The 14,183-nt window shown below is 38.6% G+C and overlaps 1 protein-coding gene across 5 annotated transcripts; it reads right to left on the bottom strand.

Annotated features, from left to right (window-relative positions):
* Positions 1–209: 209 nt before the first annotated feature.
* Positions 210–12,701, bottom strand: LOC122289084 (ABC transporter G family member 24-like). Of its 5 annotated transcripts, XM_043096025.1 has the most exons (15): positions 12,300–12,701; positions 11,990–12,147; positions 11,492–11,568; positions 10,369–10,641; positions 9,917–9,980; positions 9,678–9,824; positions 9,413–9,447; positions 9,061–9,134; positions 7,863–8,779; positions 3,350–3,646; positions 2,382–2,876; positions 1,577–1,725; positions 971–1,260; positions 753–886; positions 210–578 (listed from the first exon to the last, which is right to left on the bottom strand). In XM_043096025.1, the coding sequence occupies exons 4-15, from the start codon at positions 10,604–10,606 to the stop codon at positions 422–424; spliced, it is 2,997 nt and encodes a 998-aa protein (XP_042951959.1). In that variant the 5' UTR covers positions 10,607–10,641; positions 11,492–11,568; positions 11,990–12,147; positions 12,300–12,701; the 3' UTR covers positions 210–421. The 5 variants fall into 5 exon arrangements, with proteins under 5 accessions (XP_042951959.1, XP_042951942.1, XP_042951951.1 ...); XM_043096008.1 differs by having other exon boundaries at positions 7,863–8,717; positions 9,682–9,824; positions 11,990–12,368; XM_043096017.1 differs by lacking the exon at positions 3,350–3,646 and having other exon boundaries at positions 11,990–12,368.
* Between the last annotated feature and the right edge of the window lie 1,482 nt (positions 12,702–14,183).

The raw sequence follows: 14,183 nt of genomic DNA, 5'->3' as shown, positions 1-14,183 counted from the left end.
TCGTGTTAACCTATTTCATAATATTTACTAATGGGTCAAAACAGGTTGACACGACGCGACCCGTTATGTTAATGGGTCATGTTAGAATTTGAGATTTTGATACGATAAGTTTAACGAGTCGGGTTAGGGTTGAGTTATATAATATAATATACATGCTTTAACACGACCCGTTAACACGATTTGACACCCCTACCAAAAAGACCAAGAAAAAAGCTAAACGTATTATGGAGCCATCTTGGATTCTTCAAGGCTCGAACTATTTTGTCAAAAGCCTTTCAGATGATTCCCTCCGCCTATATAAGACAGCAGACGAAACCAAGTTTTCCAGTCTCTCTCATTTTGGGATACAATCCTCACAAAGCAGTATGTATTGGCTGTATATGTGCAAGTAATACGGGAAAAAGTGGTAATGAGTCCGATATCACTTCTTCTGGAAGATCAACATACAAATAAATGCTATCACACGACAAACTAAACCAATGGATACGAGGATTGCTATACAAAGATGCCAATCATGAACGTTATAGCCGCTTTTCAGAAGAGAACCACAACGAGTTATCAGCCACACTCCATAATACCTGTTGTACAAACATGACAAGCAGCTTTATGGCTTATTAAAAACAGCATTATAAAATTTAAAAAAAAAAAAAAAAACCCAATCGATTATCAAACAAATTATATACACACGTGTGTGTATAGAGAGAGAGAGAGAGAGAGAGAGAGAGAAGAAGGGGGGGGGGGGGCTGCGTTACCTTTCGGCATTTGCAGTGACAAATGCTTCCAAAGCCCACTTAGGGTAGCACAGATTAGCTAAAATCTTCATAAATTCACTATCTTTCGGCTGTGTTGCAATGAGAGTTAAAACAACTGGAAGAAGAACAGAACACTGCAAGGCACAGTACCATTTCAGTAAAAATAAAACGAAGAAAACATATTAAATTTATAAGCCGATAATTTCTTAATGTCTCACCAGCTGGGCTGTACCAGGTTCGAAAACAATGGCCAATGAATAGGCTATACCAGTTACACAGTACACTAGGCAGAACAAAACAATGTAATTATCTGCAAAGCTAGATCTTGGATTTGTGAAAAAATAGAACATAGAGAGATATACTGCGGGCTTGATCACTGTATTAAAATGGTCAATCGTATCCTTAGAGAGGAAATAAGCCAAGCTACTGATCCCAGAAGCACTCTCCCTCCAGTAGTGTAATTTATCCAGAGAAAATGATCTCAAAGCCGCAATTTTGCATAGAAGAGCTGAAATAAGTAACAAAGATCCGAGTAAGGAAGTACCTTCGTGTGTATGGATGCTTGGTAGTATCTTTTGACTTAACAGGACTGATTGAGACTTAACAGGACTGATTGATTAATTCCAAATTTGGCATTGTTATGATTGTTGCTGTGAAATTCAGGTTATATAAGAAGATTGAAATTTGTTGCTTTTATGAGTAACAATACCTCCAATGTTAGTGGTGGCGTAAGTATCTGTCATAAAGCATTTTTATGCATAAATAATAAAATAAAAATTAAAACCAGCCTTACGACCAGGTAACTAGGAATTTTCTGAACTTACAAACTGCAATAATGGTATAGGTATAAGCATCTGCACCAAAGGACTGATCTTTCACTTTAACAAGTGATCCTAAGCAAGCTCCTGCAAGTAATAAGATCAGATAATCCATTGCTAGTATTCTAGCTTCCCGTAGTCGCTGCTTACCAACCCTGAAATGTCATGGACACAGAAGATGAACTAACACTGGATGGGGAACTCCAATCATATCACACACACACACAAAGAAAAAGAAAAAGAAAAAGAAAAGAGGGGAATATGGGGGGAAAGAAATTTCATGGGCGCGGAGATGAAAAAGGATGCTGAAATGGAATTAGCAGTGGATGGGTAACCTTTAACAGTCCTATCGTATGAAAAAAAAAACATAGTGATATGGAGGGGATAATACAGAATGACATGTATGTTTAAAGAATACTCTGTAACTTAATTTGTGCTGTGAAACATGAAGGAAAAACACAAGGATTTCCTCCAAAATATTGACTCACTGGAAAGGCCAACAAACTTGACTCACATGATCACCTTTTACCCTTCATTTGACTTTCAGTACAGGTCAAAGGAAGATTAGCGTTTGCAATTCTTTTAAAGTTCTAAACAACGAAAATTTTTATCACATTTTCCTCTACTTTCCCCATACTCTCAAGAACCAAGCATAAATTCATGATATTTACAGGAAAAAATGATTTTTCAGGTAAAGAGCATTTGGAAATACTTCGAATTTTCAAAATGGCAACCATGCTCCAGATTTCAGCAAATCAGTTATCTAAAATTGTGATATTTGGAGGTACCTACAACGTCATTAACCATTTACCTCCCAAGGAAGTATCTGTATTGTTGGAATGCACCAGGAGTCCTTCGATTTGTTAAGTCCTTGGACCTCAAAAAATTGAGGTGCAATTTATCCCGCTGCAGCACCACATTACTTTTCATACCTTGCCATATCTCTCTGGCAAAAGAATGATCCTCCATTCCAGCACCAGAAGGATTTGTTTCATTAGCTGGAATTACATCCATAGAAGACCTAGAAAGTGCAGCGTTATTCTGCTGCATATCAAGGGGTACTGAGTATAAATTATGAAGCATCCATCTGACTGGAAGATCTTTATAGCTCACTCTTGAGCTGCCTGCGGGTACCACTATACCCTCCAAAATGTCAATAAAGTGATCTGGAGGATTCACACGCTCTGGGATATTGATCCCAAGGCCAGTAAAATATTCTTCGACTTTCTTCACTGGTCCTTGATAGACGGTAAGACCACCTTTTGCTAGAAGTATCAAATCATCAAACATCTTGAACAAGGCGTAGCTGAAACAGAAATTTCACCGATTAATAAATAATAGAAAGTAAAGTAGTCCCACCAGCAACTACCCTGAAGAATATGCCATAGAATTTAAGATGAATTTCGAGATAATTTTGTTATCCCAGTTACAAGAATTCATCTAGCCTGCTCAGTCTGCGCATAATTCTAATAAGCATGTAAAGTAATTTTCTAAGCAACTTCCTTCCACTGTATATTACTTTATATGAGTTATGACGTAGACCTGGTCTAGACTAGTGCTAAAAAGTTCTTTTGTCTACAGGTCAAACGGCCGCTAGAGGAGTTGTTGGCTCTATTTTTTAGTACGCTTTGTAATTGCGCCATAGCTGTTGATTTCAATGGAATGGTCCTTCTAGGTCTCCTTACCCACCAAAGATTAATTTTCGGTCTTCTAACATAATTGTGCAAAATATTGAAAGAGATTTTCCAAAAATGCAGAATTGTGATTGGAGAAGTTAACCTTGGTTGGTGAACCACCATGCAGATGTTTACCCCTTCAAGAGCTTCACGTCGAAGTGCTCTAAGAAGTTGCAGAGACGACGCACTGTCCAAACCAGATGTTGGTTCATCTAAGATCAAAAGTGAAGGTTCCATTACCATTTCCAATCCCACATTTACTCGCTTCCGCTGGCCTCCAGATATTCCTCGTTTTTCCACTGTTCCAACCAACGATGACCGCACTGTCTGAAGCCCCAAGAACTCAATAACTCTTTCAACAACTAGAACTTTGTCCCGTTCTGACAAGTCGGTTGATAGTCTTCAACAATCAGAAGTCCATCAAAAATGCCAAAAGTTTATACGGGAAGCTTGACAGAAAAATCATTGTGCAGAACATAGCTAAGAAGAGTGCATAACAGAAAGAAGCAAGACAAGCAAAGACCAATCTTCAAGTCATTGGAACAGGAAACTCCATAATTGAAGGTAAACTTTGAATAGACTTCAGAAGCTACTTCAAAACATTTTTTTATCGATAAAAAAAAAAATTTATTGATCATGAAATAGACAAAAGCCCAAGTATATGGGACATATACAAGAGTGATGCCTATGCATGGTAGTTTAGCGATACAAGGAAGTCGTGAAAATACATGCCATTAAAATCAATTACAATCGACCAATGGAGTAAAGTATTGAAAGTAAACTTCTTTTTGATAAGTAATAAAAGCTTCATTAAGATAAAGATGGGCATAGCCCAGGTACACTGGAGGTATACATGAACATACACCTATTTAAGAACTAGAAACAGAAGCAAGAAAATCATGGCAGCTTAGGCCATTAAAATCTAAAGCAATGGCCCACAGAAAAAAAGTCTTCCATAAGAAACACCAAAACTCTTCCGAGGAACGTTCACGATCCTCGAAAAGTCTCTCGTTTCTTTCATTCCAAATACACCAACAAATACAAATAGGAGCCATCCTCCACAAAGATGCAATTTGCGGAGTCCCGGTGATTCCTCTCCAGCTTGCTAAAAGCTCTACCACCCGACATGGCATTACCCAAGCTATTCCCATTCTGTTAAAAAATAGGTTCCAAATCTCACTTGCAAACTTGCAATGTAGGAGTAAGTGGTCCACGGTCTCTCCATTGTTTATACACAAACAGCACCAATCCACAATTATCAGGCCACGTCTTCTAAGATTGTCAGTGGTCAAAATCTTCCCTAACGCTGCTGTCCAAACAAAGAAGGCAGCCTTGGTGGGTGCTTTACTTCTCCATATATTCTTCCACGGAAACTTGTGTGATGACCCGCTTTTGAGTGTATTTTCGCTGAAATAATTGTTTTTATTTTAATTAATATATCAGTTATTTATTTTAATTTATTTGCGTTTTAAAATTGGTTTTTAATTTAAATTAATTTATTTGATGTTGTGTTTTATTTCTTTAAGTTGTTTTGTGGTTTTTAATCTTTTTTGGCGGTTTAGTTTCGTTTCCCGGAATGAGGATTGGACCTCATTTCTTTTCACATCTTTTTCCTTTTTCTCTTTTTCCTTTCTTTTCTTTTTTCCTTCTTTTCTTTTTCCTTTCTTTTTCTTTTTTTCTTTTTTCTTTCTCTCTTCTCTCTCCCCGCGTTCGGACCCCCCCCCCCCGAGCTCTCTCTCCTCCCTCTCCCTCACGCCGGCGTCCCCTTCTTCAGCTCAGACCGCCGCTGTCCGGCCACCGTTTGACCCCCCACCGGTCCCATTCTCTTCCCCTCCCTCCGGTGCACCACCCCTCCAAAGCCCACCCCCAACCAGCCGGCCGTTTGGCCGGAAAAGCTATCCAAAGGCTGCACGGTTTTGGCTCCGATCCGCCGCCGTCGCTCCACCTCCGGCCACCACTTCTTCACCACTTCATCACCGACTCCTTGCCGTCCTAACCCACCCATTTCCGGCCTCCAAAGACCACCGGAACAGCTCCCACGAGCTTAGTTTCCGATTTGGGTCTTTCAGCCATTTTCCGGCGATTCCGCCGCCACCCACGGCCAACCACCACTTCCAATAGCTTCACAACCATCCCTAGACCATTCCCTATCAATTTCGTGTCCTAGTTTGTCCCCGTTCAAAAGTGGGTTTTTCAAACCCACGGCCACAGTGAATTTTCACTGTGACGTTGCTGTTTTTCCGCCGTTTGCAACGCCGCTTGTTTTCTAAAATTGCCATATAGCGCTGTAAGTATTTTTCAAACCCTATTTTCAGATTTTAATATATATTGCTCATCCAATTATTTATTGTTGTTGGTTGTTGATTCCGGACTGAGTTCGAGGAGTTTCGGGGGTCGGATGGATGGAGGACGGAGTTGCCTGTTTATTTGATTTATGATTGTTGGATTATTTTATTATGCATTGTTATGGCATTACATGGTGCATGCACGTGTGTTTGTGGATTTATGTGAAAAGCCTGTGTATTGGCGTGAGTGGTTTTACGGGTGCGTGTGTATCACGAGCCTAAGCCGGGATGGGTTATTATCTCGGTGGAGCTCCTCTGGTACTCGGGAGCGGAATAAACTGAGTGATGTCCCCTGAGTTGTCGAGAGCGATGACGGGAGCGGGGCTAGGGGATGCTTGGCTACGAACGCGCCGGGCGTGGAACCGGGCATCGCCCTACTCACCGACTCCGTGGCCCTTCGCTGGCGAGGGCTAGAGGATGATTGGCTACGCACGCACGGGGCGCGGAACTGGGCATCGCTCGTTAGGTGTCACATGCGTGGTGGTACTCTACGGTGTGACACTGGAGCCAGGGTGTGCGGATGACCCCTAGGGGAGGTCATGGTGCATACGGTTAAAATTGGATAATGGTTTATGAGGCCAAATGGGACTTTTGGCGTGGGCCAGATGGACTTCTGGCGAGATATTGGGCCGGATGGACTTCTGGCGAGATATTGGGCCAAATGGACTTTTGGCGGCCAAATGTGGCTTTTGGCGTGTTTTTCGGAAAGGATGTGTTTTTGGGCCAAAAGGGTTTTTGGCGTGTGTGGAAAACTGGTGTTTTATGGGCTTTGTGCATTGGGCATGGTTCATGCATCTTGTTTGAGTTGTATGTGTTTTTATCTGGTAGTGTTTGGGTTTTACTTACCTGCGGTACCATTCGTGGTTCCGTAGCTTTTGGTGCAGAGTTAGAGGACGAAGAGGAGGAGGCTGAGCCCGAGGATGCGGCTCCGCCGGGTTGCTGATGCTATCTTTTATATTTGTTTAAACTGTATTTGTGTTTTGTAATATTTTATCTATGTACGTTTTAAACAGCTTGTATTACGTTAAGAAAAATTCTGGTACTTAGTTATGACTTTCGTTATCCGTTGCGTGTTTCTCTGTACACATCTGTTGCCTTGCACACACTCGGCACCCGTCGATGGGATGGTGACCCGGGTTGTCACCATTCGGACGTCTCAATTTCCCCGTGTTCGGGCGTGGGGATTTGGGGGCGTCACAACTTGGGTCTTTGTTGCATGGTATTGGCTTCGTAAAAAGAACGTACCGAGAATTTCCCCTTTCTATTCGGACTCCAAAAACTTCTAAGCTCATCCATTGACCACTCTCAATCTTCAAAACATGTAAAAACACTTTTGAAAGGAACTTCAATACCAAGATGTAGAGCAGGAGGTTGTACTTCTTTGTACTAAATTAGCTGCCGTTTTTGGTAGCTTCGCTTAAAAACAGGGGATTAAGCAACTAATCATGAGGCTATTGAGTGATTCGTTCTCCAGTCTTCATTTAGAACAACTTTTAAGTTGACTTCCAGGTTTAGACTCGTGTGGTTATTGTAACAGGATGACAATTACATGGCCAAGCACGCAGCATACCATAGTTTGTGCATTTATTCCTCTTTCATGTTAAATAAACTCATAAAATGAAATAAAGTAAAAAAGAGGGGGTACCATTCAAGTACACGGAGTGTAGAAGGTCCCCCGAATCTACAACCTAAAGTTTAAAAGATAAAAAACTCCAAGAGGAAGGAAGAATGTACAGTGTACACTGCCCAAGGCAGTCATCCAATCAAAATGAGATCTCAGAATCAAACTAGGCCTGCTACATGTGGGTTGCAATGCTGATCGAAATTGTGGAATTAAGGAATTAGACTACAGTATCAGACAACACATTACTGTCTTCTGAGTCACGCTTCTGGGGGGAATTTCCTAAAGCCTAGCAAGATAGCACAATAAAACTGGCTAAAACAAATTCAACTAGTAGAAACTCAAAATCAGAAAGTTAAGAAAAGAAACTGCCCAGAATTCTCAACTGCCAATCCATTGGCTTTGATTTTCCATTCAAAGAGGCTGATCTTAATATACGGTGCATATAGCCATCATAATGGCACCCACCGATGTGTAAAGTTATAGACAGTTTATTACTGAGAGAAAAAGATTGTTGCCTTTTGCTCATTAGTTTTGATCAATGGCAGTTCGATGATAACTTTAGTACCAAATATTCTTAAGTGAAGATGTTAATATGAATAGTACATGAATATGCAGTGGCAGTCTGCAAGGAGCTAAATGAGATGTACCTGCACTTTGCACTGAACCAGAGATTCTCTTCCACCGTCAAATTTCCATGCACAACGTCATCTTGTGGCACAAAACCGACAATTTTCTTATATGAGTGGATTGACTCATTCTTTCCATTTATAAGAATTAAACCAGTCATTTTGCATCCAATTGCCTTTCCCGCCACAGCAGAGAGAAATGTTGTTTTTCCAGCCCCAGATGGACCCATGACAGCAGTAATGCGGCCAGGCTTTATTTCCCCAGTAACACACCTCAATAAATGCTTGTTTTTTGCTTTCAAGGTAAGAGTCAGGTTTTTGAAAGAAATCTCAAGTAGAGGCCTTTTCCTAATTTCAGCATTGGTAGCTAGTTTTACTATTCCTGAGAAGGTAAGTTTCTCATTATCTTCCTGTTGAGCTTTCTCTTTCTCGAGTTGAGAATATGCATAACTAAAAATTTGGGTATGGGTTTGTTTTCCCTTTGGCACAGGTATGTTCATATTCTTATCTCCTGTTCCAACATTGAAACCTTGACAGCCATCAGGGTCATCTTCAATTTCTTGCATTATCCGCAAGAGGTCGCTGGGTTCTGTTTTCTTCTCTACTGATGTCACTCTTGAAGACAGAAATGCGACCGAGCCTGAAGTACTTGGATGCTGTATTGGATCATCATCTGATTTGACTTGATCCAAAATCTTAAGTTTCTCAGGATGTGTAAAATCTTTTTTACGAGAAAAAGTGCGTGATAGATGAGCTTGCAAGCCACTTGCATGCTTTTTAGCAGCATCTTTTGCTGTTTTCCACTTCTGGCGTGCCGTTGCTGTCTCCCTTGCACTTCTGGCTGCTGCTTCTCTGGATTTGGCCAGCCTCCTTTCCCTAGTGGTTAGAACTTGGTCAGAACAGTTGTAAATGATGAGTAGCAGAGTACTTAAAGCAGCCTGCATAAGTAATTGAAAGCCGTCAGTTCATACTAACATGATTTTTTTTGGCTGATATTAACCATGATTTCATTAGGAGCTAAAAGCACACTTCTTGTTGAGTGTATGAAACAGGAAGTCAAAATAATGCAAAGCTGAATCAAGAAATATTGTTAAAAGATTTCAAGGAATATCACATTAAGATTAGCACCGTTTGTTGAAAGAAAAATCAATGATGTTTAGCCATGGAGTCCAAAATCAGTTATCAAGTTTTCAGTTCAGAAGTAAAGTGGGCAACTTACCAAAAGCATAATTCCATATGCTTGCATGTTTTGTTTCGCAGAGTTTGGATTGCATGAAGACAACTTGAAGCAGCCTGCAGGGTAATTGGTAAAGAGTTAAATGCACTTAGCAGCCAGCAGAACAGAAAAATGTAACTTAAAGAATACAGGAATAAGGACATAATCATGAAATATTATCATATATACAAATTTTAAAGTATTAGCATATATACAAATACTAAAATTCACCTCTACACTACTGAGATCACAACACTATGTGCACTAATGCATACACATGCATGCCTTTATGACCATATATTATGTTAAACTAAAATAATTTTGGGCAATAAAAAGCAGAAGATACAGAACTTACTTTTCTCGGATGTAGAACCCATCCTGCAGTAATTTCTGTCATTCCATTAAAAATATTTTATAGCATTAGATAGGGAAGTATAGAGGCAGCAAGAAGCAACTATATTATTGTAAAAAAAGAGTATAACATGATTAATAAAAAAAATATAAAAAGGTTTACTGTACTATCTTGTCGAAACATGATGGAACAAATGGTACAAGGTTGCAGCCCGCAAGAAGTTATATAAGGTTGCTACATAATCAAGAATAAGGGAAATTTGTTATACCCACTACTGCAAGTATTTCTTCTGGTGGTAGTTGGACAAAATGATCCTGCTGAACAGAATAACTCACTGCTACTACCAACATCAGCCCAAATATTTGCTCCTCCACAAGTATGGTTTGGTTGCCCAGGAGGTAGTTGGTATAGATATCTGCAAAGACACATATCTGGGTATGATTTGCATGCATGCATGGCAATTAAAATTATAAATTAAGTGATACTATGGCCCGAATATCAACTTACGGTTCACAAACACCAGTGGTTTTGTTGAGCTTAGCAAGGGGACAATATGAACCTAGCGGGCACGCTTCAAGAACATGATATCCAATAGCAACAACCAGAAGAAAAATTAGTAACATCTTTTTACCAAGTTCAAGAACAACATATTACACTTCAAAGAAGGGAACTGGTTGACCGTTGAAAGTTTATCCTAAGGGCAGAAATTTATATGCAATCTCCTATTCAATAACTTACAATCACCAATTTTTCATAGTATTTTTTTTTTTTTTTTTTTAATCAGTAAACAAGATTTTATTGATCAAGAATAGGCAAGAGCCCAAATATACCGAAAGGATACTTAGCTTTTCAAGGTAATTGATGCCCTCTAAGATAAATTAGCTTTTGAAGGTTTCTCAAATATAACCTACTACCATTTTAGCAGAAATAAAACATGTAAAGGATTATCTAATACTTACGTATCATGCATGTAATACCATCAGGACAGAAGAAACCCTCACAACAAGCCTGGCAGTTCAGAGTTCTTGCAGGGATGACCTTTGCATCGTTAAGATTAACCTGCTGATTTGAATTAACACTACAAGCCCATCCTGGTTCACAACCAGAAACCCATGAAGTTAAATTACAGTTCTTATTAGGTTTCAAGTAATTTTCACTTCCCGGATTTTCGAAGAAACTATTCAAGTAAAATTTCATTTCTGCTGCTGTACACACGCGCCGTGTAATGTCTCCTGATGAGCAATGAAAATCACCACAAAAGTGTGAGAAGATAGGAATTATAACTAAAAGTATTTACCAGTAGATTGAGAATATTCAGCGAGGAAAAACTGCATGTGTTACTCGGATTTTTGGTGATGAATTTTCTAGGCGCTCCTTGCGCTCATGGTCCTTTATGCTTAACCATAAACTCGCCAAAGCAGAACCAGGCTGAGGAGCACACTAGTGCCACCAATAGTAACTTACTTATTGCTAACCAGAATGAATTGAGTGTCGTAAAAATTTATTCTGGTTACAAATCGGATGAGCGTGAACCATAAATTTTCTTCTCTGACATCTCTAGTAGCAATGGAAGATGGTGTGAACCAGTAGAGTAATATGATAATTATGTTGAACTTGGTATACAATACTGAAATTTAAAATGCAAGAATTGAGATCTAGCAACCCCGCATCATTACAAACCCTAAAAAATCTATTTTCCTCCATCTAGTCAACCATGCAAGGCGTGGTTGTCTTGTATCTCTGAGATTTCTACCACTACATCAGTAATCTTTCAGAGTTTCACACCAGTGCAGTTTTGGGCTGAGAAATGAACACCTAAATTGGTTGGAGATAGAACACTTAAGCTAAACAGAAGAACGCAAAAATTCTAGAGAGCATTGATTGAAATTTTGTTGATTTCTCTCCGAAATGAAAAGGTCAGTTTGACTGACTCATATGGGTTGCGCGTTAATCAGCAGACTAGATACTAAGAGAACAAAAATCTGGGGAAAAAAGGAAGATCTCTGTTTTTCCTACATTTTCTCAGCTATCAAAAGAGCAGCATTATTATTTTTCTTTCTACTTATTAATTAGTAATTATACCATTAGTCTTTTGAATGCAAGAAGACAAGAAGTCCAAGTTGGATGAGAAATCAAATGCTCGGTCCCAATCAGCATCCCTGAACCAACAAAGTAAGCTTCAAAACCCACTCGATTAAAATGAAAGACTAAAGCATGTGTAAACATATATGATTATAGAAGACGTTATAACATTTTATAAATAAAATTAAAGGGAATCGTTGATTATGTAGCCAAGAATTTGGAAGGAAAAGAAACCAAAACGTTGAAACTTGAACACATAAATATGCAAACTACATTATCTACCAGCTTAAGCTTTGGTTGCAACTATTTGATTAAACCATTGTATTATCGTTATTGGCAATAACTCAATTCAACCGAGCTAATTCAACTAAATTTGACTTTGACTTTGCAAACCCTAATTAAAAAAAAAAAAACATATATTCAAAATCCGGATTTAGTTTCGTGACACGTATTTTCTGAGCAACCGAGCACAGCGCAAAGCAAAAAAGAATCACTGACCAATCCTTAATGCAGAAGCTGGACTGGTTGCCGACATCCTTCTGAATAACGGCGCTCAGATTGGAAAGCCGACCGTAGACAACCCGTGTGATAAGCGCAAGAGTTTCAGGGTTGTCAAATTGGTTAGTATCGCCAGTCGCATCTTGGCACCGGACCAACTGCACCAAACACAGAATTACAATGGCTAAACTGAGAGTTGTCCACGAGGTAAATGTCTCGAGCTTATTCTCTAAGCTCATTTGGGCAATGGAAGATGATGGAGGTAATGAAACAAGGACTGCTGAGATTATCAAAGGGAAACGGAGTCTACAGAATGTGACCGGTGCGGGTGGAGATCCAGGGACAAGCTGAAGTGGCGTCAGGGCAACTTGATCTGGTTCATCCGCGGCTGGGGATCTACGTGATGGGGTTTCAGAGGTCAAAATGTGGATGGAAGTATAGAGGCAGAATGTGGAAATGAGAATGAGGAGAGAGAGAGAGAGAGAGAGAGAGAGAGAGAGAGAGATAAGTGAAGGGAGTATGGTGGGACCGAGCAGGGAAACCACGTTCTAACGACTTCGCTTTGCCGTCCTTCAGACAAGTTCGGTATTGTTGTCTTGCCTTGGGCAAGACAAGCCATTATTCTTTGTCTTCGAGCATTTAAAAGCTTGATCGTGCTTGCAGGTGGATGTCTTGTAATAAGAAGCCCCGTAAAGAGTGGAAATTGAACTAAAATTATGGAGCGCATGTCTTTTACTCTCGTCTCTACTCCGGAGCTCAAGAGCTATGAGTCTTTGGCTCGGTCTTAGGACATTGTTTGGATTATCCGGTTAAGTATCTAATCATTTTAATTTCCTTTTTTTTATACTTTATTATCAGAATGCGGATTTTTACCGAAAATAGCAAGTGATATAATTAGAATTGGAATAACAAATAATAATTGGTTCATAAATCAAAAATAAAAAATAATCTTTAATTATTTAATATCACCCAATAAAATGGTAAGAAAATGATGATCATTACCATTGTTGTCATCTTTAATTATTAAAAATCATCGAGTTGGCAGATCACCGCTACAGTTGAGGCCTACCATATGATACAAATTGCTTAGATAACCGTTGTATTTTAGTAACGTTGAAGCAAATTACGAGATGCTGACTATTGATCGAGAGATGTTTGCACACACGGCAAAAGTCAAGCACAAGAGTTTGATAGGTTGGCCAGCTGGTCATAGCATTAAATTATATTTCTCTACAACCTTTTTTTAATAAAAAAAAGGGGGCTTTTTTAAAGGAAAATAAGAGTACTTATATGGACACAATATAATAATTTGAGACTCATGGATAGTATTTAATATAATGAAGTCTACGCTATCACTATCTCTATTTTTGAATAGTTGAAAGTATTTAATGATATATTTAGATAATGAGATGAGATGATAATTTTATAAATAATAATGAAAGGATTTAAGTTAATATGTTTTATTGAATTTTAAAAATAAGATATAAAGGATTGAATACAAATATTATAAAATTAAAAATTATTTGATTATAATTTTTGTTTTAAAATTTGAAAATATTTTATTATTTTTTATATTTTATCTGAAAGTTTAAAAAAATTGTGACGATTATGTAATGATTAGATAAAAAAATTAAACATTTGAAATGAAAAATTATTTTGTGTTTAAGTAATATTTAGAAAGTAAGTTTTGAAAAATTATGAGATGAGATATATTTATTTCCAAACATGATCTAAATAATAATAAAAAAAAATGCAAAGACCATAATCTCAACTATACTATGTTAGGGTGCTACCCAAGAGGGGAGCCACCGAATTACCATTTTTTTTTTTTAGTTTTTTTTTTCAAATATATGTTTAAATTCATTGAACATTTAAAAAAATCACAAACTCATTAAAAAATATTTCATTTACCATTAGATCAATGAATTTTATTGCAAGTTTGCAGGTGGAATATTATTGAGAAACGCTTCTAATCAGTGCATCTCTAAGCCTACTTTATCAGAGACCACTTAGAAGATGACACATCAGTTGAGTATATCACAAACTACTAAAGTTGACTACACCAAAAGACCACATAATACCCAAAACGTACGAACGGATTTCCTTTGCATCCACCCACACTACTGCACACCATGCGAACTTCATACCGATACACGAGCCACAAACCAATGCGACGATCACCTTTGCACCTCTG

The sequence above is a fragment of the Carya illinoinensis genome, chromosome 1, assembly GCF_018687715.1.
Source record: "Carya illinoinensis cultivar Pawnee chromosome 1, C.illinoinensisPawnee_v1, whole genome shotgun sequence".
In the NCBI taxonomy this organism is placed as follows: Eukaryota; Viridiplantae; Streptophyta; class Magnoliopsida; order Fagales; family Juglandaceae; genus Carya; species Carya illinoinensis.
Note: the sequence above shows the minus strand (reverse complement) of the source record. Positions and strands in the feature narration are given on the sequence as shown.

Coding starts and splice junctions, on each gene's coding strand:
- LOC122289084 (XM_043096008.1), bottom strand. CDS start 12,228: ATGAGCTTAGAGAATAAGCTCGAGACATTTACCTCGTGGACAACTCTC. Junction 10,642..11,491: donor TTGCATTCAAAAGACTAATG/GTATAATTACTA, acceptor ATTGCTCATCAG/GAGACATTACACGGCGCGTG. Junction 9,448..9,681: donor CAGAAGAAATACTTGCAGTA/GTGGGTATAACA, acceptor ATGGAATGACAG/AAATTACTGCAGGATGGGTT.